General features: G+C 39.0%; 1 protein-coding gene across 1 annotated transcript in view; it reads left to right on the top strand.

Annotated features, from left to right (window-relative positions):
• tmem132e (transmembrane protein 132E) overlaps positions 1-27,691 on the top strand; it is a 647,459-nt gene that overhangs the window by 421,571 nt on the left and 198,197 nt on the right. The window contains exon 2 of the mRNA XM_039756648.1: positions 14,100-15,024. Within this exon, the coding sequence (XP_039612582.1) occupies positions 14,100-15,024 (925 nt within the window). The remainder of the gene's footprint in view (positions 1-14,099; positions 15,025-27,691) is intronic.

The raw sequence follows: 27,691 nt of genomic DNA, 5'->3' as shown, positions 1-27,691 counted from the left end.
TGAATTATCATGACATTACTGTGGAAATTACCATGCTCACGCATGTTACAGAACAAGAATGCATGTATATAATTATTTTGTGGCACACATTTGCTGGCATTTGACAAAAGCTTTTCATATTTTTTTGTAGAAAGTCGGCCTCCATTCAAACAAACTCTTTCAGATATCCTAGCATTGAGCTTGTTTGGAAAAATGGAAATTCCAAAGTGACTTATAATTGTTTCTTGGGATGGAGGAAACAAATTTTGAATTTTAGAATGATCAGAAAGAGCGGTCTAATGGCAGGCAAGGGTAATAGCTCATAATCAGGAAGATCAAAACACTTAAGCCAAGAAGGTAATCAATTCTCAAAGTCGGTCAGTGATTGTCTAACCTGTTTAGTACTGAACAGGGTCACGGCGGATGCTGAAGCCTATCTCAGCCAATATAGAGCACAAGGCAGGAACAAATCCTGGACAGGGTGTCACTCCATCACAGGGTGATAACACATACCCCAACCACATACTAGGGCCAATTTATTATCGCCAATGCACCTAACCTGCATGTCTTGTTATAGTGGGAGGTATCCAGAGCACTTGGAGGAAACCCACGCAGACACTAGGAGAACATGCAAACTCCATGCATGGAGGACCTGGGACACGAGCCCTGGTCTCCTTACAATGAAGCAGCCGTACAACAACTGCACCAACATGCCACCAATTCTCAAAGACAAATTTTCGGAATTAAGTCACTTCTTCAAAATAAAGTCTTAACAATTCCTTGTTTGTGACTTTCGTGAAGTTGTTCCTTCCCAAAGTTTGGATGCCAGTTCATCTGCACCTCAAGCAGAGGTGACTGTGTGGAAACCTAATCTAGATCTTCAAAATTCTCAAAAGCATTGATAAAGTACTTCCAGCAAAATTCTTTCAACAAAAGGTTGAATCGCATACTCAAGGACATCAGTAAAAATCTAAGAGTTGTGGGAATTTGGAACAAGCTACTGAGACATGTGGTTGAAATACAACGTTGTAGAAACCTTAACAACATTTAGGAAGTGTCTGGATAAGAGAGTGAGACAGTTTAGTATTAACTAAACAAATGAGCCAGATGGACTGAATGGTCTCCTCTGGATTGTCAAAATTCTTATGTTCTTATGATCTTTCATAATGACAGAATAATGACATCATAGGTCATATAAAGCAGTATAAGAAAGTGTGGCATCCACAGAAAAACATTAAGCGAAATGGTGGCATGGGGATGTGGTATAGCGGGTCCACAGCTCATGTAAAAAGGGCCGCTTCTAAATAAATAAGCACCGCGCTCGCGGCTTGGTGAGGGGGCGTGGTGGTTGGGTGGCTGAAGCGGTTCTCGGGGCGATTCGCGATGTGGGCTCACCTAAGTGCACAGGTGGGAAACTGTCTGGCATCCGTGATTGTTCCTGGGGCTGCTGATTTGCCACAGCTACCTCGCCCTCTTGATATATAGAAGCGCTATTCGGCTAAGGGGAAAAAAAGAAAGAAAAGAAAGAAAGGAAAGGAATGTGAAAGAACGGGAGGTTGTAGGAGAAGGCAGGAAGCAGGTGGAGAGAGCCGGTGTCAGGGAGAAGAAGAGCGAGCAAGAGCAGGCTCGATCAAAAGAGAGCAGGCAGCTCGGAGGTGAACCCACGAAGGTAGTGTTTGGCCAACACTCGAAGGGGCTGAAGAAAGCAGTCGCTCCAGCTGAGTGATTATGGAGCTGGAATGACCTATAGAGAAGATGACTGACCGCTGAAAGGAGCGGGAGTCGAGGAGGCTTTGGGTGTTGAGTCCCAGTGTGAACGCCCTGGCCACTGGAAGAAACCCAAGTCTCGGTCCGGTTTGGAGCCCAACGTAGCCAGGGATTGGAGGGTTACCAGACCCGTGTGAAAGGCAGCTGTTCCTGCAGGTAGGCGACTTTCCTGTTGCGAAGCCCAGATGGGTGAAGCAGGGGAGCTGCCAGGTAAAAGAAGACACCGGGCTTTGTTGTTTTAAAGGATTGCTTCCTGTGCTATTTTAACCTCGTTGTTTTTAGAAGATTTTTCTAATGGTATTTTAACCTCCACTTTTCACACTTGTTTTATGGATTATTTATTTATTGACATATTGAAGGCACTGCACTTTATTTAATTTGAACATATTTTTTTTTGTTGATTGCTTTAATAAAAGCACTTTACACTTTTGCACCATCCCCTTGCTATGTTGTTGCCTCACTGTTTAGCTCATAGGTAACATTACTGATGGTGTAGGGTTCAAAGGCTCCCAGACAGAAGATGGGAGCATGCAATGAACCTGCATTGTCACAGAAGAGTCAAAAAAATAACAAAATAAACAACAAAGCATTTAACAGTGCAAGGCAGAATTTAATGAGATACTGACACCTCACTTAAATTTTGATTGTATTTTATTTTGCTCTCTCCTTTTGTGCTATTATTTATATCAGATGTGATGGACAGTCCGCTCCCTTGCCCTGCTGGAACGCCGTCTTAATGGAAAGAAAGAAAGAAAGAGAGCCGTGTATTGCTTGGTGCTTTATTGCACTGTGCATTAGTTCTGGTGGAAACCATTTGGGAAGCATTTCCCACTAAATAAAAACTTGTGTTGAGACAGAAGTTGTGCCTTTGTCTGTTTGTGTCTGGATTGGGGAGCTGGAGTGCCCCCTGTAGGCCACGAAAGGGTTTTGCTTTATGGAGAATTAATTTATTTTACTCTTGGGTTTAGTTATAACGTAATGCCATCTTGTTTTCTGTGGGAGCCACCACTTTGTGGCTCAATTGCCATGATGGAAGCTGCAAGTTAATCGATGCAGCAATTTCAATTCTTCTGCTGCGTGTTTATTGGTGTCTATTATTGTGGATTCAGTTTAAAAAGAAACCTTTGTTTGTTAGTGTGTCTGTGTTGGTAAATTAGTATTTTGTAATTCTGACATTGATTTTTGTTTAACGTTTTGGTTTTGATAAGTCATTAGTTGGATCTCACAGTTTTTTTTCTCCAGTGCAGCTTTTGACCATGTGATCACTTCTATCTCCTGGTCCTTTCTATTTTTCCTACTGTCAGACATTATGCTAGTATACCTTTGTTTTTTTTCTTTCCTTTTGAGTATTTTTCAGAATGTTGCCTTTTTACATTTTGTACACTACTTTGCTGGTTTATTTGGTTTATTATCATGTTAATCCTTAAGAGTAAGTTGCTTAGGCAGGCGCTCAGCTCTGACCAGGTAGGTTCTGGTGAGTGAAACAGAGTGTTGTGGGTTCTTCTCTAAATCTTCCATTACTAGATTTGTTTTGTTTCACAGGGAAATGTTGTTAGGGCCTATTAGGATTCCTAGCATCACATGCCCTTGTCTTTGATTCTGTATAAAACTTAGATGACCCAAGAATATGATTTTGGCTGAATGACATGTTATCTTTTTTGTGTTTATTTTGTTTGTTGTGTCACAATACCTCAGGTTTCCATAACTGTGTACTGCCCTTTGGTTTTTAGTTGTAGCTAGCTAGTGTCCAGTTTGGACAGCACCTTTTTAACAATTAACTTCAGATATATTATTTGCATAACTGCTCCCACTCTGTTGTCTAATTTGAATCCACACTTTCTCTGAGTAAGTCAACATGATAAAACACTAATTTTCCATTTTTTGAAGCTTTTGAAGAACTGTTAAAGGCTAATGATGTGTGAGGATTAACTCCCTCGTGATCAAAAAGAAGGTGGAGGATTAAAGGTATCTTCAAGATGGCCTTTCATTGTCAAGCATGGTTGGTACAAGGTCATGTTTCAAAAAGATGGAAGGGAGTAAGAGTTGAAACAGGAAGAAGAAGGAAACTGACATACTCCAGTAGCACTTTTATCAAGAATTTATGCAAGTCCTGGTTTTACTAGTCCTTGTTTGTGGTGCAATAAACACTGCCACTTATAATGGAATATTGAGTGGGGCAGAAGTTGTTTTGTTTCTGTTATTTCTCAGTGTTTATGTGTGTGGATGTGACCTAGAAGCAAAGAAAAGTGACAACAACAGGCAATCCCCTGCTTCTTAGTATTTCAACATCTTCCCAAAGCTGTGATAAACTGACTGCCAGCTGAATAGTTCCAATGAAAATTATGCCAAGAAAGATGGCATCCTTTGCACATTAATGACGCTCCTCATCTGCCACTATCTGTCATGTAAAGCTTCTTGTGTTTGGATTCATTCTAAATGGTTTGATGTGCTGCTAAGGTGGTTAGTGATTCACTTCTTTTGAAGTGACTTTGAGAAATCTCAATCAGACAATCTCCTCTTAGCATGAACTTTTTTCTCTCTTCCCATTGGTGCTCAGGGTGTGCTGCAAATAATACATCAGGCATTCAAGCTTTAGACTTTTCACACTCCTGTCATTTTCAAAGTCACATTTCATCAAAGTGATTTACTTTGACTTGGTGTCAAAACCATTGATAAATAATCCCAGTGAGAGACACCAAGAGTCATGGAATAGGCTTATCTGTATTTGCCAATGGTGCTTGTGTTCAGCAGCTGCAGCCTTTCTTTCTTTAAGAGGCTGTTGCAGTTTTGTAACTGGGAAAGTAGGAGTCATTTACAGAGCAGAGGCTGAGAATGGGATGATGGCAGTAGGATCAGGTACTTTGCAAGACATGAACATGGAAAGTATAAAGTGGTATGATTCATTAAGCAAGAAGGTAATAGTCTTTGTGAAGCATCCTTTGTTTAACTGTATATACAGCAAACACCAAACTCGGGCACTTTACAAATGGAGAAACTTTTCACATTTGTTTACTTAGATTTTTAATAGTTGTAGCACAGTTGAGTTATGTGACATGCTAGGAGGTCACAGTGAGACAGAAGTAGCCACTACTTCACAATACCACTATTATAATTCTGGTGTTTTGGAGCATGCTGAATCCAGTTTTGTATATTTGTGTTAATGTTATTTTCATTCTAAAGTTTGGTGTTTTAACCATGGGCACTGCCATTTTTTTTTTAATAACTGTGGCCATGTTATTATCTATGACATCCATATGGTGACCATTTGGCAGCCAATCATTGTGATGGATGACAGTCATCCAGCCACTGTTATTTAAGATGGTAGCGTCCAAGTTTCCTGTTTCAGTTCAAAAACCTTTTGTGCAATAGTTAATGGAAATTAATAAAGAACATTGGGAGTTTTTTTCTGTGTTTTTCTAATCTTTGGTTTACTTTTTTGGGCTTTGGCACTTGGTTTAGTTATTACTTTTGCCTTTTGACCCCTGTCCATTCCTGGTTAAAGGAATACTACACCCAAAAATGATATTTTGGTGGCTCTGAGGCAGGTTGGTGGTTCAAATCCCGTAAATGCCAAAAATGGACTCTGCTCTGTTACGCCCTTGAGCAAGGCCCTTAACCTGCACTTGCTGAGTGCTTTGAGTAGTGAGAAAGTGCTATATAAATGCAAAGAATTACTATTATTATTATTAAAGAATAATTATTACCCAGTGTCAATAAAAATCTATGCTGACAACACTGGACATCAGCAAACAAAGACATCCATGAAACAATTTTATGTTACTTGTGTTACATAAACCATTTGTCAAGTCATCAATTTCTATGCTTGCACCATCCCAAACAAGTGTATTTAAAAAAAAAATGTTAAATAAATGACTTCTGAAAATGTGGTTCTAGTGTGTGAATATGGAATGCACTCAAATGCAACCCAGCAGTTGAAACAAAGATCTGCCTCCCTTGACATAACATATTGTCAGAAGTAACATGAGATTTTTTCAGTGATGTTGTGGATATTGCTTGTTGTTGTAATGTTGGTCACCATAGTTGCCTATCAACAAATTTGTTATCTCTGTTCTGCATGAAAACAGGATAGTAATTTTTTTTATTGGCCATCAGTACAAACTACATGAGGTAAGTAATATATAGAAAAAATGTTATATTAAAAAAAATATTTTAAATATTTTGAGTGCACTATTCTTTTATTGTTTTTAACTTATTTATTTGCACCATATTGCCTTTTAACTTGACATTTTTTGCCACTTTGCAGAATAGCCAAAAAAGAACAAGCCATAGGTTACTATTTCCCATTCATATAACACTTTCTAAATAATATGGAGATCTAAAGTATTTGCTTTTAGCTAGAAGCATATCTTATTGTTTTATGGTCCTCTTTAAGAAGAAATAGATTTGTGCATATTTTGCATGTACTCAGCAACCATTTGTGCCTCCATGATGTTCTTGAAGAAGCACATATCACAGAATGGAAGCTTCATCCTTAAGTAACCATCCATCTAATTTCAGAGCCATTTTTGCTTTATAGTAATAGAGCTTATCCCTGGATATAAACCAAACCTGTCTAGGGGTTGTCTATTCATGTCAGACCAGTTTTGAATAACCAGTTAGCTTTCAGATGTGGCAGATTTAATTTGTGTGAGAGATGCAGGTTCCATCTGATTGATCAGCCTCTGACACCTTTGACTCTGGACTGGTCTCATTACTTCTTAGCCTGGAATCAGACTCACTTCTTTCCTCAGTTTGACACATTTAAGGAAGCCAATGAGTGCTGGCCACCTGCATTAGGAGAATGTGAGCACCCAGTGGGAGGACAGCTGAAATGAAGAGAGAAGCTCATTCATCACAGACATTTAACTCCCCACTCTCAGAGGGACAGCCAAGTTCACCAAATCAGAAGCCTCCAGCTCCTTAGAAAAACTGCACTTGGTGCTCTGGGAGCTGAGATAAATAACAGGAATGGCAGGGCCTGAGCTCCTGAAAAGCTCCTTTTAATGGCCTTGATATGTGTGCCTGGTGTATAGATCCGGGCCAGCATGAGAGTGCAGAGAGGCACAGAGTTTTAACGACTACTTCTCTGTGTCTGCTGGGACATGGCAACGCTTCCAGGAGACTGTAAGTGTGTGCCTTAAGCATATTTACTCAAGAAAATGCACTATCCCGTTAGGTTTAGGCCCAATTTCTGACATTTCTACAGCTATTAATGGAAATCATTCAGTCTATTGATCTTTATGTTATGTGGCACCTTTCATAAGGAGTGTTTTCCAACAAAGAGAACAACACAAAAGAGGATAGACACTCTTGACTGTTGTTTACTTCTGGGCTTGCTGTGTCTGTTATACCTCTCTCCCTGGACTGTACAATTGATCCTTTTTGGACCTCTTATACAGGGCAATAGAAAGTGGAATGAATGCAGGGTTGGTGGAAAAAAAAGAAGACACTGTGCTGAAAAACATTGAAAATATTGTAACTCTGTACTAAGAAGATAAGGAGAGAGAAACAGACAGTGAGAAAATGGAATTTAAAAATAGCAAAGGTTGCAAATGTTCATTTATATCACAGAACAAATGTTAATATTCTAATTTAATAAGGAGCTGCACACATAATATGGTGTCTGAATTAACATTTTTCTTTGTATGTTACTCTGTACATTTATTTTGTCTGCTATTTTTGTGTTATTAAGTCGCACCACACAAGAGCAATTGTAATTCCTATTTTTAACCTTGAAGAAGTATACAGTACCACATAGGGATCTCCCTATAGTGCTGTCATCTAATTTTTATTTATGTATTTCCTATCTTGGGTTCCATTGGGTGTAATGAATTTAAAGTACATTTTAGCCAAACCATGTTCAGTTGAGTAAGCAGACAGGCTCATTCAGTGATACTGCTCCCAGATTAGGATAGATTTGTGACCTTTAACGCAAGTCACTTTTTTAGCCACACAACTATTATCTAGTCAATATCAGTAAACTTTTCCTCTGTAGTAACCCAAGTAAACAGCTGTGTGACAGCGCTGTTGGCTCTCTGAAGCACTGATGGAATTTCAGTAAGTTCTAACCAAAGTTATTATTAATGTTAATCATCTGCTAAGTGGTTTGAAAAGGATAAGGAAACATTATTATCAGACAGAGATCTGAGGTAACACAACAAATCAGTTTTGAGGATGGGACCAGCAACCTTCTGGTGTAGAGGAGTGCTTTTTCAACTATGCATATTGGGTCACAGACATGTTTGTGATGGGTTGCCACATGACTGTGAAGCAAAAACAGCCTAGTTCATCTAAACGTGAATCCTGTGATGAGTGGTACACTGCCCTCTATTGAGCATCTATATATATAATTCGCTAAGGTCACGCACGACAGTGAGCACAAGTAAGACAGAGGCACGCCCGCCAACTCACAGAGCCCCGCTCGCCAATTTTAAGAGCCGGTTTATACTTCACGCTCAGAACGCGTATGCGCCCGCATCATGGCTGCCACGCGTTCCCAGCGTTCATTTCACGCATCCTCTGAGCAGGTCCTCAGAAATTAACGTGACGCGTGTGCGAGCTGCAGTACCAGCAAAAAGTCTTGGGGCGCAGTGTGCTAAAAGTCGGAACGTGACGTCAGAGTCTCTGTTTACTATCTACATGTGACAGCAAGCCTCTATGGAGATCCTTCGGGGATCGATGTGTGTGCTTTGCTGTTTGATGAATGGTTCAAAGTGGTGAAACAAAATGCCGACATACAGATGCATTCGTGGTGCTTTTATATTCAAGCGTTGCATATTCCCGATCGTAATGACACGATACATTTTAAAAGTCTCACATACCATCTTTTGTGCCGTCTATTTTTATTTTTTTTACTTTACCTGCTATCAGGTCCAAGAAGCTCGTAGCGATTAAAAACTGGGATGACGTTTACGATGGTCTGCTTTAATAATATAGTAAACTACGAGGTTAAAGTGGACATTTCAAGATTAAAGCCAAAACTGACACTTTAATCACAAAATACACGTTTTCACCGTGTCTTTTATTTTTTTCTCAGTGCTATCTATACATTATGTTGCCGATATGAAGTTGAAAAAAAAAAATAGACGGTACAAAAGATATGGTATGTGAGACTTTTAAAATGTATCGTGACATTACGATCGGGAATATGCGACGCATGAATATAAAAGCACCACGAATGCATCTGTATGTCGGCATTTTGCGTCACCACATCGAAGCATCCATCCCGTAGGATCGGCATAGAGGCTTTCTGTCACATGTAGATAGTACCCGAACGTAATGACACGATACATTTTAAAAGTCTCACATACCATCTTTTGTGTCGTGTTTTTTATTTTTTTATTTTTGCAACTTAACAGCAGCAACATAATGTATAGCATTATACAGTATTTGAACCACTGAGAAAAAAATAAAGGACACGGTGAAAACGTGTATTTTATGATTAAAGTGGAAATTTCGGCTTTAATCTTGAAATGTCCACTTTAACCTTGTAGTTTACTTTATCATTAAAGCAGGCCGTCGTAACCATCATCCCAGTTTTTAATCGCTACGAGCTTCTTGGACCTGACAGCAGCGGAAAGCAGCAATAGATCACCACACAGAACAAATTAAATGTATGATATTCCAACTCTCTGCACATTCAGAATTTTTAGATTTATACTTGATATCACTTTCATGATGAAATGCATTAAAGTGTGTATGTTACATTTTACATATAATTTTGTTTAAATAATGAATACTGTTAATTACACACATGGGGGTGTCACGGTGGTGGAGCGATAGCACTGCTGTCTCCCAGGGAGTTATGTTGCTGGTATTTCCTGCTTGTCTTCCACACTGTGCTCCGTTTTCCTTCCAAAGATATGCAGATTTGGGGATTTGGTGCCACTAAAATGACGCTAGTGTATGTGTGTGCTTGAGGCCTCATCAAGGGACTATTTCTGACTCGTGCCCAATGCTTGCTGGAATGTACACATCCCTGAATTGATGGATTTAATCAATAAACATTATTAGATTGGTATTGGCATAGATATTGCGGTAAGGTGTCATCAGAATTTAATAGGTGTTCTAGGCAATTCACAACACAGAGAAGTTGAACATGTTCTCACCGTGATAATACCTCACACTGCCACCTGGTGGATTCCTCCAGATTTCCGTAAAGTACGCGCGCAAGTATGAACACTACAACGCTTGCGTAGCAGGAGCGTCCGCTGCAGCATGCGTCGCGTCGCGTGAAGTATAACTCCAGCCTAAGACCATGGGATATGCTCGACAGAGCCCCACCTGCCAACTCTAACTGTCCTCCCACATTCACCCTCAAAACCATTCCCACCCACACACAGCCGACACGGCATTTCTCGCCAAGAATCCGCAGTATGCTTACAAAATAAAGCAAACTCTATATGCGCCGAAAATGTACTTTTCCAGCTAGATTCCATGCTCAGAACCATCAAACCCTTTGCTAAATCATACAAACACATGCATGAAATCGCTCAGTCCAATCCAACAGCAGCTGTACGAATGCTTTTCGAGGAAAACCCTAGGCAGAATTTACAACGCTACAATGCCCCGACATGTCACACCAATGTTGCAGCAATTTTCAGCGGAGAAGATGGCGAACCGCCTGCCGAAAGGAACATTTGCATCTGTCCCATAGGCAACTCCTGTAGACAGATTTCCATGCTCAATATGAATTGCAATCCTATGGTTTACCCACTTTTATTCCCTTACATAAGGTGACCAGAATTTTTTGGCTCAATCCGGGGACATGGGGTTGGGCTAGAGGAGCATAGAATCTTCAGATCACGAGTAGGGACTCTAAACACTACGGAGTACAAAGCAAAAGCTTATCACGTGATTTCTCGCCAAAGTTGCAGGATTTGGTAAAGCATAACCTCTGTCAAAACACCGTGCACGTGCGCCAAGTTCAAATTATCGTGGTGTTGAGATACATTCAAAAAAGTGAACCAGCTGAAATCGGGGACAAAATCTTAAACCGGGATCAAGACGGGGACATGTTTCTGAGTGGGGACATTGGCTGGCACAACGATTTATAATATGTTCTGGATAAAAGAACCGCCAAGCGAAGAAGGCCTACTCAATGCCAATTTTACGCCTACAGATTAGCAATGAGGAATATATTTAATATTTTGCACTCCAGCGTTGAACTATTCCAAAAGTACGTCATAGATGCGTATGTTAAAATGGAGGGCGCGCTTCTCAACTAGCTCTGATTTGATCAACAAGAGTTGCGCTTGGAACAATACAAAGGACTGTCAGACGCGCTGCAAGCAAACGCTTAAAATAAAAACGTACGTGTAGGCAAAATGATCATATTACAGTCCACATTTCCAGGAAGTCCAAGATACATGCAACAAAACTAGCAGGATGCCGTGGCCATAGAACGTAAATTCAGACAGCCTCATTTATTTTTCACTTTCACATGTAATCCTACGTGGCCGGAAATTTTACATGCACTGTCGGATACCCAAAGACCGGAGCACAGACTGATATACCAAATGCTGTTAATAACCAGTCTTCAGCCACGGTCAGTTGTACGTGGGTGACTTTTTCTATGGTTAGATCTTTTAACTCATTATCTGTCGTCACCACCAAAACACCTATTCATACCCTCCGTCTTTCAAGAAGTATTTGTTTCTTCTTGATTTCTGAATTCCTTTCTCACCGTTTTCCGTTCCTATTCTTACAGCGCCGTATGCTACGGCAGGCTTCGGCTAGTACTGTTTAAAGCACTAAAAATGAGATCCCAGAGGAAGCCTATAAATGTTGCTGTTGGCTCCTTACAGAAAGCTTCTATTTAACAAACCAAAAATATAATTAATATTCCCAATGACACCAACTTCTGAAACAGCCAGCCTAAGAGGATTGTCAGCAAGGACACGTATAAGAAAAATGTAGAGTGGAAGGAATGAAACAGACAAGCTTGTGGGGTGATGTCACAGTGGCACTAGTTTGAAATGCTGAAACAAAAATAACTGGTGAGGCACAAGGATGGGGGTCAGTGTGTTTTGGGGCAATATATAATGCCATGGCCCGGTTTTCAGTGGTCATGTACAACTGGTAGGTGCCTCATTTGGTGTTCACTGTTATGGAATCCATTGAATCCACAGCAAATTAGTAACAGAGATGCAAAGAAGATCTTGTATTAACTTTAATGTGCTTCAGTGAGGACAAATTCTTTCTACTAACGTTATTTTTAAGTTGTTTGATAAATTTCAGTCTACTGATACTGTGAGGCACGTATTTGTTGGACCACTGAGAACTGTAAGAACACCAGAAAATATCAAAAGGGTGAGAAATGCTGTAGAGCGGACTTCAACATTCAGTGTTAGTTAGCAGCATTAAATATTTCAAATTCAACTATCTAATTCTTCAGTGAGCTTTATGCTTCCACTTATATAAAGTACGAGTAGTGCATACATTTTATAAATAATTCAGCTACATGACTAAGCCTTTTTTACTACTCAGTTTATCCATCCATCCATTTTCCAACCCGCTGAATCCGAACACAGGGGTCTGCTGGAGCCAATCCCAGCCAACACAGGGCCCAAGGCAGGAACCAATCCTGGGCAGGGTGCCAACCCACCACAGGACACACACAAACACCAAGCACACACTAGGGCCAATTTAGAATCTCCAATCCACCTAACCTGTATGTCTTTGGACTGTGGGAGGAAACCGGAGTGCCCAGAGGAAACTCACGCAGACAACATGCAAACTCCACGCAGCGAAGACCCAGGAAGCGAACCTGGGTCTCCTAACTGCGAGGCAGCAGCGCTACCACTGCGCCACCGTGCCGCTGTACCCAGTTTATTGAATTGTTAAATGAAAACCAGAATATGCTGAACAATTTTCAAACTCATTTAGAAGAATGTATTGTTAATGGTGGAGCTCATTTGAAAAATGTTATTTAAATGTATTGTTTAAGACAATGTAATAAATGGCATAGATTCTTTTTTGACCACTTTGTTTCTTAACCATTCTTATTATCTTTATACAAAACCATTCTTATTATCTTTATACAAAATCATCATCCTTGAGCAGCACCAGTTATAAAGAAGAATTTCTTTCTCTCAGCTTCACTAAAGCTTACACTAAGCATTTACCCTGGTAGTGATATGCCTCTGACATTTATTCCATGCTGTGAATGATAATTGTTTTATTAATAATATGTTTGCCTTCCACTTTGCTATTTTAGTAATTTTGAAATGAAACAGCAAAAAAAAAAAAGAAATCATTGTCATTATTTGTCTCTGTATTGCACTGTTGTCGTCCTGGTAATTATTCTTTTCTTGGGTTCCATTATGCTATCAGGTTTTTTTTATTTGGATCCTCAGATGAAAACTCAAGCCATTGGGCCATATAGTTAGTCTATAACCAGACTCAATTCTATAGAAACAGCCAGCCAAAAGGCCTCAGATAAGAATATATTACCATATTTTGTGAAAGGGTTGCATTAAGCATATTTAAGAAATATTTATTACTGTTATACTCCATATGTAATCATTCTAATGTTAATATGCTCAAAAAGCCGAAAATCTAAACCAGTAGCAAAGCTCAAAATGTATATTTAGACCTGCATCATCTAGAGAGAGACTCAGAATGTCTGTAAGTTGATCAATTGATGACAAATCTTAAATGCAAAATTAAACAAAAGACTATATAGTGTCTGAATAGCTAGCAATAGTGTATTGAAAATTGCTGGCAATGCACTCACTCCCACCATCACACATTCTTCCTCCACATGTGCTTGATCAAATAACATCTGGATGTTATGTCCTGTAGAATACATTGCCTTTCTGCTCACTGCCAAGCTATGGATGTGTTTTGAACAGGGCTGCCACGTGATTAGTTCTCACCACAACAGTGAACTACACCTTCATTAGAATTTTTGCAGGAAGAACTAACAATCAAGTGATAGTTCTAAAAACTAGCATTGGATAACTAGCCTGAAGACTATTCTTCAGGTTCATTCCGATGCTTGTTACCACCACCCAATGATAATGTTTATTTGATAATGGTTAATAGTAAGTGAAATGAAACTTAAGTGTTCTACTTTGCAAAACAATTGGCAAAATAAATTGCACTTTCAGTAAAATTCATCCTTTTCACACCAGGATGAAGATGTTTTGTTGTTGTCTAGAAGCATTTCTTGCATTAATTTCAGATGCTTCTGCTTGTCATTTAGTTTTTAATAACAGACTATGAATATTAGACTGACTCCACTGTTAATATTTCCTGTTTCTCTTTAGTTTTAGTGAATTGAGTTCTTGTCACTTATTTCTGTTTTTGCTAAAACATATTTTCTTTTTTTTTTTGTGTTCCCTCTGCAGTTACAAACAAGGTGCTACCCACTAAATCTGACTCCCTTTTGGGCCTTTCATCTACTGCTCCCTACAGCCAGTCCAGTGTATATCTACCTGCCAGTTTTAAGCTCACCAATGCCCAGCTGGCATTCTTCTTGCAGGAGAGCAGGAGAGAACAGCAGGGAAACCAAAGTGGCCATCCCCTACAGCGAACAGAGAGTTTTGTTGTCTTCCAGACCAAAGAACTTCCAGCGGTCAATGTTTCCTTTGGCCCTTTCAGCCAGGGCCAAGTCTTACCCAAGGATCTTCTGCAACCATCCAGCCCACTGGAGATCCCAAACTTTTTAACTGTCAACTGGAAGGTCCGTGCCTTCATAGTCCAACCTAGGGTCTACTCCAACATACCCTTGGTTCAAGTGCTTTTCTATATTGCTGGTCGAGACTGGGATGATTTCCAAGTGGTAGAAAAGCTGCCTTGTGTGCGTCTACATGCGTTCAGGGACATCCGAGAGATTAAGACCTCCTGTCGCCTGCGGGGAAGTCTGGCACAATGCCTAGCTCAACTGGACCTTCCTGTCAATTGGTTCAACACTAATGTGGCTCCTTTGGGACGCCGGAAAGGCAATGAGGGCCTGGAAATGAGTGTAGAAACTCTGCAGGCTGAACTCTACTATACAGTCCATGAGCCTGACAGCAATGGAGAATGTGGGGACAACACACCACGGCGAGGAGGTGGTGGCAGCTCCCGGGGAGAAATGCCAACCCAGCATCCCCTGCTTCGTATTGGTAGTATCAGCTTGTACCAGCCAAGCCAGGAGCAGATTATGGTGGAAAAGCAGCTCGATAGGAACATCTTTGTGAAGCTGCCTGAGCAACCGCTGAAACCTGGAGCCATCCTCAGCATCTTCCTCTACCTGGTGCCCAACTCCACTGTGGAACAGTTCACCCTCAAGTAAGTGTCATTGATAGCATATAGACAAGCAGTAGCATCTTGCTGAAGCTGAAATCTTAAACTGAAAGATGAAAAATAGAAAGCAAGCGAGATAGCAGAATAGCTAAAACCAGCCTATTATCTTTTATGTTGCACGTCCTGTTTGGCTTGTAGTCTGCAGGAAACACATATGTGTAAATAAAAGTTAAGTGTTTCAGAACAAATTATTTGCTGAGTTTTAGACTATGGGAGAAAGCCAGAGTCCCCAGTGTTCCAAAGAGGACATTCCAGTTTTAGTAGGGTTCTAAGTTGGATAGATAGACAGACAGATCAATCGATGGATGGAATGAACAAATTTTGGGCCCTCAGATGAAAACTCAAGCCATTAGGGGCTTTTTACAGAAGCTCTTTAAATAAATAAATACATAGATTGATAGAAATATATACACATGCACATTTTGGTCTGAACACATACCGGAATGACTTCAAGTGAGAAAATTCAAAAGCAAGAAAAGTTCTGACTTAGCTGTCACAGTCACAGTGAGGCATTATGCAGACGTATTGCTGTTGGTATAAAGCAGGGTTCCTCAATCACAGTCCTGGAGGGCTGCAGTGGCTGCAGGTTTTTGTTCTAACCCACTTCCTTATTTAGAAAGCAATTCTTGCCAATAATTTAATTTCATGGCTTGTCAGTGCTTTAACTCTGCTATGTCAGGTAATTCACATATCCTAGATTTTCTACACCTTTCTAACAATATCATCCAAATGATTTGAAGGCTAAAAAGGATGAGTAATTCTCAGTCCTTCACTTTTTTCTATTCACTTTCCTTCCAAGTATTTAATTAAACACAATTTTCAATGATAAATGCACACAGGTATAAATGGTAACAGGCTAAATAAAGAAACGCTGGTGTTTTGACATTTGCATGTTATTGCTAATTATGAGCAATTAAAAACAGAGAATACAGCTGTTTAAGACTAAAATAAGCAATAAGGGCTCAAAATCTTAAAGAGCGAGACAACTAAGATGAAGCAGAAGTGTTACTTGAGCAATAAGTAGTTCTTATTAATCAATTGAGTTGGAGCAAAAACCTGGCAGTCACTGTGGCCCTCCTGGACTATGACTGAGGACCCCTTAATAAAGGATCCCCCATTGTGTTTCTTGACACACATCTGCTGAATAACAACAACAGCAACATTGATTTATATAGCACATTTTCATACAAAAAATTTAGCACAAAGTGCTTTACATAATGAAGAACAGAAAAATAAAAGACATAGTAAGAAATTAAAATAAGTCAACATAAATTAACATAGAGTAAGAGTAAGGTCCAATGGCCAGGGAGGACAGAAAAGAAAAAAAAACTCCAGATGGTTGGAGAAACAAAATGAAATCTGCAGGGATTCCAGACCATGAGACCGCCCAGTCCCCTCTGGGCATTCTACCTCACATAAATCAAACAGTCCTCTTTGTATTTAGGGTTCTCACGGAAAGACTTGATGATGATGGTCATGCAAACTTCTGGCTTTTAGTCCATCAATGTTGGAGCATCATGATGCTTTGAGTAGATGGTGGTGGCGCAGGCCGCCACCACAAAGAAACAGAAGAGAGAGTAGGAGTTAGTACGGATTTTAGAGCCACCCAATAATAGTTATTATAATGAATTGACTATACAGAGTATCAGGATTAAATTAAAGTGAAGTTATGAGAAGGCCATGTTAAAGTAATGTGTTTTCAGCAGTTTTTTAAAATGCTCCACTGTATTAGCCTGGCAAATTCCTATTGGCAGGCTATTCCAGATTTTAGGTGCATAACAGCAGAAGGCCGCCTCACCACTTCTTTTAAGTTTTGCTCTTGGAATTCTAAGGAGACACTCATTTGAGGATCTTAGGTTACGATTTGGACTATAGGGTGTCAGACATTCCGATATATAAGATGGAGCGAGATTATTTAAGGCTTTATAAACCATAAGCAGAATTTTAAAGTCAATTCCAAAAGACACAGGTAACCAGTGTAGTGACATAAAAACTGGAGAAATGTGTTCGGATTTTCTTTTCCTAGTTAGGATTCTAGCAGCTGCATTCTGCACTAGGGAATCCATTCCCGGACGGGTTTATCCATTTCCGGGAATTTGGGAATCCCGCATTTCATTCCTGGGAATCCCGGGCTCCCGGGGAAGACACAGTGCATGGGCATCTCACATGTGAACGGTTTTAGAACGACCAAAACTTATTTTTAATAAAACTACTGCAATATGTTGACAAAAATAAAAGACTAACCTTATCTACAAGCAGTTCATGCTGTCATATAAGTACATGTATCTTTAGTTGTGGTAATAAGAGCATAGAAAGAACAACGTCCTCACAGGTGGCGCACTGGTAGTGCTTCTTCCTTGCAGTAAGGAGACTGTGGAAGATTGTGGGTTCGGTTCCTCCCAGTGTGGATAGCGCTTTGAGTACTGAGGAAAGCGCTATATCACCATTTCCCAACCTTTAAGTATTTGTGACCTGAGTTTTCATAACAGTTCTAATCGTGCTCCCCTAACGTTTTTTTGAAAGGAGCCCACTAATACCAATTTGTTCTTTTTTAATTAATGATATATCATAGATGCATATTTTATTATACCTACTTAACTTTTATCAACATTTATCTAACTCTATATTTATTTTTCTAGTATCAGAATGTACTGTAGTTTAAGTTAATTTGTTTTGGTTTCAATAGATGTATTTTTCATATTTTCGATTCTTGTTTTCTTTTTTTCACATCTTCGCACCCCCCTTTTTGTTACTTTGCTCCCCCCTAGGGGGGCCTGCCCCACAGGTTGAGAACCACTGCGCTATATAAATGTAATTTATTATTATTATTATTATTATTAACATGTCCAGTGTGCGGTCATCCAGGCAAGAGCGCACCTTCATGCAGAAGTACGCTAGCTGCTGAGAAAGCATGCTCTGCCTCCACTGAAGTAGGCGGCACAATCATCAGATACTGATACACTTGTTTTAAACAACACCCATGCTTGCCATTGCTCTGAAACACCGCCATTTCAACTTTTACTGATGCATCCAGTTTCTTGTCATCATTCTGTGATGGCAAGTTTCTTGGCACAGATAATGCGGATGCAACAGACTGACGCATTGCAATTTCAAGTTGCTGTTCAAAGCTGTTGTCTGATGAAGTGCAAGCTGCAGCAATGGCGCCACCTTAATTATTTTCAACTATAACTCTGTTATTTCTTGATCGATTTTTACACTTTTACACGCTATATATGCAAGCTTGGCCATTCCCGTTTTCCCGGGAATTACGGCAGTTTCATTCCCGGGAATCCCAGGCTCCCGGTAATCGGGAGCCCGGGAATGGAATCCCTATTCTGCACTTGTTGCAAACGATTTATGTCTTTTTTGGGTAGTCCTGAGAGGAGTACATTACAGTAATCTAGTCGACTGAAAACAAAAGCGTGAACTAATTTCTCAGCATCTGTCAATGATATAAGAGGTCTAACTTTTGCCATGTTTCTTAAGTGAAAAAATGGTGTCCTAGTGGTCTGATGACTATGCGATTTAAAATTCAGGTTACAGTCAATAGTTACCCCTAAGTTTTTTACTTCCGTCTTGACTTTTAATCCTAATGCATCAAGTTTATTTCTGATAACCTCATTGTATCCATTATTGCTAATCACTAAAATTTCAGTTTTCTCTTTATTTATCTTGAGCAAATTACTATTCATCCATTCAGAAATACAAGTAAGACATTGTGTTAGTGAATCAAGAGAGTCTGGGTCGTCAGGTGCTATTGACAAGTACAGCTGTGTGTCATCAGCATAGCTGTGGTAACTCACGTTGTGCACTGAGATAATCTGACCTAACGGAAGCATGTAGATTGAGAAGAGCAGCAGACGCAGGATAGAGCCTTGTGGGACACCATATCAGATATCATGTGTCTTTGAGATGTGATTACCACAACTAACAAAGAATTTTCTCCCTGCCAGGTAGGATTCAAACCAATTTAAGACACTGCCAGAGAGGCCCACCCATTGACTAAGTCGATTTCTAAGAATATTGTGATCAAATGTGTCAAACGCGGCACTCATATCTAAGAGGATGAGAACAGATAAATAGCCTCTCTCTGCATTTACCTGCAAGTCATTTACTACTTTAACGAGTGCAGTTTCTGTGCTGTGATTTGTTCTAAAACCCGACTGAAATTTATCAAGAATAGCATGTTTATTGAGGTGGTCATTTAACTGCATAATGAATGCCTTCTCCAGAATTTTACTTAAGAAGTGCAGGTTAGAGATGGGTCTAAAATTTTCAAAAGCAGAGGGGTCAAGATTATTTTTCTTGAGTAGGGGTTTAACTACAGCAGTCTTAAGACAGTCTGGGAAGACCCCCATATTTAATGACGAATTTACTATGTCAAGAATATTATCAATTAGCATGCCTGATACTTCTTTGAAAAAACTTGTTGGTATTGGGTCAAGAACGCAGGTGAAGGGTTTCAGTTGAGAGATTATTCTATGTAAATCAGGTAAATCAATCCTGGTGAAAGAATTTAATTTGTTTATAACGGAGTAATAGGGGTTAGGAGGATCCACAGTGTTGGGAAGATATACTATGTTATTTTTAATATCATTAATTTATTGATTGAAAAATACAGCAATAGCCTCACAGGTTTCACTGGAAGTATTTTGGAGGCATTCCTTTGCATTACCTGGGTTTAGCAGATAATCAATCGTAGAAAATAAGACTCTGGGATTACTAGCATTGTTATTTATAATCTTAGAGAAATAGCAGCGCCTCTCAAGAAAGACTGTGTTATTGTATTCTGTTATTTTAACCTTCAATATCTCATAGTGGATAATCAGTTTAGTCTTCCATTTACGCTTAGCTCTACGACATGTTCTCTTTAAATCAGACACTGTTTGGGTCTTCCATGGTATAACAATGCTAGAAGATTTTTTAACTGTCTTTTCAGGTGCAACTATGTCAACAGCAGCTCTCACTTTAGTATTAAATCTTTCCACCTTACTATTTACATTATCCTCGCTATTATAGTTGGCACTATAAACGGACTGATTGCTTAGAATGTTTGTAAGTTTTAAAGCTGCTGATGAGTCAAAGAAGCGTTTTTTAGCAATATGCTTCTAATGAATGTTTTCTATCATTAGTTCTGTATTAAACAGTGGAAGAAAATGGTCTGATAGATCCGTATCAATGACCTGCTTTACATCAACTCTTAGTCCTTTGGTAATCACTAAGTCTAATGTATGACCTGCTTTATGTGTAGGCTGATTAATGAGCTGTCTCAAATCAAAAGTCCAGGAGGTTCATGAATTCCTTTACTTTTAGGTCACACTGATTGTTCATATGAAAGTTAAAGTCGCCGACTATTAAGAGTGTGTCATAGTTCGTAATTAAAATTGACATTAAGTCTGAGAATTCCTCAAAGAAAAACGCATTAAATTTAGGAGGTCTATACACGAATAATACTAGAACGTGAGAATCCCCATGAATAACAACGGCGAGATACTCAAAGGACTTGAATTTATCAAAACTGACATCTTTACACTTTAATGATTCATTTGCTGAAAGTACTTAGCATTAGTATGTCAGAGAGAGAATGTGCAACATTGTTTATAATGGCACTCGGTTTTGTTTTAATTCTTTCCTTTGCTATGACCTCCAAGGAGTCCAGAGTGTGTTCTATAACTGATCTAACTCTTTTAATTAGCTTGTTGGTTCGGTAAACCTCTGTTGAATTGATGTTACCAGCCAAGCACACCAGAGTTTAGAAAATCGCACTGGCCATCGCAGAGTTATAGAAGATGTGAAGGATGTCACTTCCCATATTAAAAGAATGGAGTCTATGCTGCCCTTCCTCTGATCAACTCTTCATCCATTCTCTGAATAGTGACCAGACATAGAGGCTGTTTGGTGCGGTGACAGTTAATAACCAGTTCCTTGCTTTTGCTGATGTTAAGATGCAGACAATTCTCTTTGCACCAAAAACAAACTACTGTGTCTGATCCCTCTAATTGATACTCCCCATAAGTGCAGAATCATCTGAGAATTTCTGCAAGTGACATGACCTGCTATTATATTTGTAGTCGAAGGTGTACAGAGTAAGAGAAAAGGAGACAGGAATGCTCCTTGTGATGCTCATCAAGTCTCTCAATCTGCTGTCTACCCAACAGATAGTCCATTATCCAGAATGGTACATTCACCATAGGCTCATCCACATGCATATCCCTGTGTTTACCCTTTAACAGAGATGGTTGGATGGTATTGAAGGCGCTAGAGAAATCAAAAAACATAATTCTAAAAGAGCTGCCAATTTTGTCCAGGTGAGAATAAGCTTTGTGGGGCAGGAAATTGCATCTTCCACTCCAATAATAATAATTATGCATTGAATAATCACAGTTATTCATTGAATAATGAAGTGGCATTACCTTCCAATATGGCCTCATTTAAAATAATTGTTAAATCCTTGGCCTGAGCCAAACTGGCAATTCTTTGCCATCTTTGTCTACTTGTTTGATACATTGGTGTCATTCATGTCTTGAGACTGCCTCTATATTTGTCACCTGCTTGTCCTGGTCTGACTTGCAGTGTATCCTGTGATCTGTAGGCACAATTCAGAATGATTTGCTAAATAAGAGTCCATACTTATGGAGAACGTATCAGAACATATTTGCTTAGAGTGAAATTAATTACCTGAATATTTCTGAGAGACCATGCAATATTAGTACAGGGGTCATACCAGCCTACAAACAAATTTGAGGCCTAGGCTGTCATGCTACCCGGTAGGCATGCTTTTAATGAACTAGACTCATTGGTTTTAAGTCTTGTCTACATAACATTATCCATACCTTACATTTTCAAGGAAGTTAGTTTATTCTTAACTAAATTCAGTTCTGTTTGAAGCACAACCGTAATCTCATATGGCCAGTGAGTGTTTATGGTTAAGACTCTGACACTTCATAAACATAACTTGGATTTATGATAGTATTGTCTTAGTTTCTGCCATTTCTGATCTCTTTCACACAGTTAATGCCACTCCTAACAGGCCTCTGCTCACTACACTCTGATGAGACATAGGTAGCAACAGCAATAAAACTATATGTCCTGGACTGTTGGGAATGCTCCTAGTTATAACCTGTGCTCAGCCACTGGTGTAAAGTAAATATCTTCAGACACCTCTGATGTATCATCTGTCCTCAGGTCCCAGTCTTTGTGTTTGTGAAAGGTGCTGAGGCTCCTGGCTGGGGTGAATACATCATTATGATAAGCTGCATCATATTTCATTATGTTTACTCAAAGAGACTGCTGCTGCAAAACAAAGAATTGTAATTCACATACTGTACTTCAAATAAGAAAATGAACAGTCTTGGCTCTGAAGGGCAACATTACCTGCTTGGTTTAGTTTTTGCCTCTTTCTTCTCCTGCCTTACCTCAGTCTACTTTTATTATCACACTCCTGCATTTAAAATGACCTGGCAGGGTGAATGTTGTCCTATTTTAGGAGTGTACACATTTCTATTGTTTCTGACATTATTATAATATACCATATGTGCTTGATTTCAGCCAGATCATTTATTAGCTAAAAGTGAAGTCAATTCTAAAAGAATGATAAAGTTTTAATTAACAGCTGTCAGCCACATTATTGTCTGTCCATTAGAAATGACCTGAATTTATAGAAAACATTTTAGCAAAGATAGTGATGAGGCTCAAATTGGAGAGTTTAATGTGAACCATGATCATGCTATCTAAACCAACCTATTTTAATATGTAAGCAAAATCCACTGAAGAAGAGGTGCAACTAAACAAGAGTTTAATATACAGGCATAACTGAGCTTCTGATTGTCAGACTGACAAGAACCTCAGACCAAAATCTGCAGGCAGAATTATGTCTACCCCCTTGCTGTTTCTTTTTTCTTTCTTTTACTGTAAGCTGACTTCTATACTAATAAAAGGCAAAGCCCTCACTGACTGATTGACTGACTCACTCATTCACCCACTGACTCACTGACTCATTCTATCAGTTCTTTCAGTATTTTAATAAGTTAGCAGCCACCAATAACAGTCAATGTGAATTCGTCAGTTGCACAAATAAACTACATGACCTGCCTTAGCCCTGTGTAATTTCAAATATATGAACCAGTCAGTAGAGGCATTTAGGTTACAGTTCTTCATAAAAAATGTAATAATTAAAAATAAAACAGACTTAATGACTTGAATGACTGCAAACCTGGTAAACTGTGAAATTATTGCTAGTGTAGTAGCCAGCAGAAGATAGCATTTAGTGATTGGGTAGGGACAGCTACTGTAAGTTTATTGTGTAAAACAATCTTTTTTAGTGCTCACTCTTCTTCTTCTTCATCTTTTCCCAGTTCTATGTGGAGTCAATGTGCTTCATCAACCTGCTCCATACAGCTTGGTCCTATACCTCCTCCTCAGTCAAGCCCTTTTTCTCAGATCTTCTTTTACTTTATCCATCCACCTCTGGCTTGGCCTACCTCACTTTCTCATTCCTGTACTTCCATTCCCGTCACTCCCTTCAATATTCATTGTCTCTCCACATCACGTGTCTATACCACATCAACCAACTTTCCTGTACTTTCTTAGTTATCTCTCTCATTTCTGTTGTACCTCTGATTGTCACATTTCGTATTTTGTCCCTTTTAGTAACTCCACATATCCATCTCAACATTCATATTTCTGCCACATCTGACTTATCTTCCTGCCCTCCCTTTACTGGTAATGTGTCAGCTCCATACATCATTGCTGATCTTACTACTGTCTTAAAACCCTTACCTTTAACCTTTACCTTAATTATTCAATCACACAATACTTCTGATACCTTCTACCAATTTTCAATCCACACTGCACTTTTGGGTTATCTCTGCATCTAGTTTTCCATCTCGGGCTACCACCGATCCTAGATAGTTACGTTTATCCACTATTTTTAATAGCTCTCCCTGCAGGCTAATTTCTGAACCCTGATCATCATTAAACCTCATATATTCTGCCTTCTTCATATTTTTATTCAACCCTCTATCTTCCAAAGCCCTTCTCCATTCTTCCAACTTCATCTCAGCTTCCTCTTTTCTGGTGCTACACATCACAATGTCACCAGCAAAAAAAGCATACACCAGGGGGATTGGTCTTTTATCCTAATAATTTGGCGTACATATCCTGGACAATCCTCAGATACTTTTCTGGTACTCCTTTCCCTTTCATGCACATCCAGGCCTCCTGACATGATATTCTATCATAAACCTTCTCTAAATCAATAAGCACCATATAATCCTTTGTTTTTCTCAATGCTTCTCGATCAGCTGTTTCGATGCAAAGACTGCATCAGTCGTTCCTATCCCTGGCATAAAACCAAACTGTGCCTTTCCTATGGTGGTCTTTTCCCTAAGACTTCTCTCCACAACCTTTCCCTATATTTTCTCTTTGTATGACATCAGCTTTATCCCTCTATAGTTTCCACGATTCAATATCGCCCTATCCCGTATGAATGGGAACCACCACACTGTCCACTCTCTTGGTATTCTCGTCTGTCCATAGATCTTCTGCTTTAGATCCCGCACCACATCTACTCCCTCTTCGCCTAATCTCCTCCATACTTTTCATCATCATTTCATCTTCTCCTATTGCCTTTCCATTTTTCATTCTTTTCAGTGCACCTTCAGTGCTCCTTTACTTCCTCCTTCCTTATTCTTGGTGTTAGCTCTTCATTTGGGACTACACCCCTAAATGCTACCCCTGGATTTTCTTCATTTAACAGTTTTTTCAAAGTACCTCTTCCAAATATTCTTGATCTTATCATGCTCATTTAAGACCACACCTTACTCAGCTTTCATCTGCTATACAGTATCTGAATAAAATCCTTTTCAGCCTTGTTCCTAACCTTTGGTATTCCAGTGCTCATTACACTTTTAAAAAAGACATGTGGCAATGAAAAAGAAATTACATCCTGTAAATAATTATCTTACACTCACTAAAAATTAAGGTGAATGAGTTAACTTACTTGTAAACAGACATCTTCTCTGTTATAATGGGAATGTTATGAAGAGATGTGAAGAAAAAGAACACATGTGAAGAAAAAAATCAAAAGGCCTGTCAGCTATAGCATCACTGGACATAGTGGCACAGTGTGAGGAGGAGGTCAAGACAATTCCAGGGGCTCATTACTGACAGGGCCTCTCAAAATTATTGTAATATACTGTAATTCTATTAGTTTTAATGACCAGTTATTGAGAATACATTTAAAAGACTAATTTATCTACACTTCACAAAGTTATATTTTTTCAAAAGTAGCAATCCATTCTTTTGTATTTGTCTACATTTTTTTAGCCGGAATGTTACAGGCTGGTCCTCATGAACTTCAATAAAAGAAAGGCAATCTCCTACTTGTTAGCCAACATTTGGTGCATCTTCATTTTGCATAATTAAAATGTCAAAACGAAATTCTGGGTTCCAGGAAAGGAAAGAAGAGCAAGGAAAACTTTAAAGAGAGAAGAATGAGTGACTGTTGGTCATCCATTTTTTTTTTAAAGAAAGGTCAGTTTATCTATCTGTTATTCCATTCTCTATGTGTGATGAAAATCAACCGGCTTATAGGATTATGAAATCTAACCCAGCAACCAAAAGATCAACAACTTCTAATTAGATTTAGATTACTTAAATAATAAGATGTGCAGGCATATGCTTATTATTAAGTAATTCAAATGTAAGTTGTATCACAGTGAATAGTAAACAGTAATGCTAGGCAGTTTTTTTTATAAGAGTATCTGTGGACTTATGTTGTTCACACACCTCACTAAGTCAGTTCTGCCCTTGTGTCAACACAAATACAGAACCCTTTTGCTTTTTACATGATACAGTAAGTATTGTCAGATTTTATGTCACTATTGGAATATAATTTTAATTTTTTTGACAAAGGATTTGCCCACAAAGGCTGACATTCAATTGTAAAAGAACCGATGTTTGTTTTACTTTGCACAAATTTTGGCATCATGTCATTGCAGACATGTTATGCATTTTGTTGATCTGTTTTTGTACATCACGTCCGCAATCAACCCTTTTCTTAATTTTGAATAGTTTATTATCTTCATTAGTAGAACTTCACAGTGAGTTGTTTTCTTTTTCTTCATTCCTATCCTGCTGCCCTTGTTTTTGAATACAAGTGTAATCTGAACATTTTTTCTAAGCACTTATCAAGTGCCCTAAAAATACCATGTTACATTTGATCCTGTTCCGTGATTTCTGACTTTTTTTTTGCTAAGTTTTTTATCATTAATACAAATGAAAAACAGTTGACATAATTCTGACTTTCCTTTTACTATTATAATGCTTTAAAATTTCCTCTTCAAAAAGCTTCTTCGGTGTCAGTAATGGATATTTAGCTTAGCTACCTTCACCAACATGCGGTGTCACAGAGTTGGTCTCTGTCTAATGTTCCTACTAGCTTGACACATAATACCTAAAACATCAAGGCATAATTAAAAATATTTAGGCTACACTTATTTCAATTTTGCTACATCTGTAAAGCATAAACCATTTAGTTTTATCTGGCTGTTCTTCATTGACAGCTCTATTTGCAGCGCTCAACCGGAGTTCACCGTTTAAAAATTGGGGTCTGTACAATCAAATTTTTTTTTAAGCTAACCACATCTTACACTTCTTGAGAATTTCTTCAGAATTTTGCTTTGTATTGTTCTGCTAAATGAAACTTATAATGAGGACTTAACATTTGCAGATCTCTATAGCTCAACATTTAGCATATATGTGAGATATTAACACACATCATCTGATTCAATTGAGTCACAGTGCCTCCATTTATATAAGATAGACCATCTTGTGTAACTCAGTCCACCTTATGCACAAAGTTCAAGACCTGTAATATTAGGTCCAGAGGACAAGCAGGATTGTTATTTTGTAGTGTTTTTTACTTTGGTTATTGCAGAGATTTTAGTACCTTTTTGCAGATATTGTGCTTAGCTGGGTGTTTGGAGCTTCAACAAAGAATACATCCCATCACAATAATTTTAGATACAGTAGTCAAAGAGACATATATTTCAAATTTTCTCTGCCTTGTAGGCATATGTTGATACATATATATAATTCTGTGAAGATGCAACTCCCTTCAGCACAATGCAAGTATATAGGGTGGTCTACATCTAATTATGCTGATCCAGATCGTCTGGATGACTTTGATTTATGTGGGGACAATTCCAGTTTGGTGCAAAGACGATTTTTCATTTAGTTCACACTCTTCTCGATGGTCCAGGATTTTTCAGGTGATTTGCTATGTAATAAACTTAATAAGTTATTGCGTAATGAAAATTGCATAATTAGATCTGGACCACCCTATATATAAGGCCTTATCAGCTTCATGCAGGCCAGTTTCTAGTTCCTCCCAGAGCTGTCCTAATAAGTATAATTAACTGCGCCTTGTCCATCTGCAGTGTTATAAATTAAACTTTGAGAAATGGCACATACCTGCATCCTTTCCAGTGCTCATGTGGGGCAGTGTCAGTGGTCGCTGGGTGACATGTCTTGGGGGGAATTTGGATGGTGTTGGTGGCGTCTCTCCTTGACGAGCTCTTGGGTAGTTAAATCGGCAGCTGCTTGTCCGTGTGCTCGGGAGGCGCTTGCTTGGAACCGAGGGCTTCGAGAC

Source organism: Polypterus senegalus, chromosome 6 (genome assembly GCF_016835505.1).
Source record: "Polypterus senegalus isolate Bchr_013 chromosome 6, ASM1683550v1, whole genome shotgun sequence".
In the NCBI taxonomy this organism is placed as follows: Eukaryota; Metazoa; Chordata; class Cladistia; order Polypteriformes; family Polypteridae; genus Polypterus; species Polypterus senegalus.
This window is presented reverse-complemented; position numbering and strand designations above follow the sequence as displayed.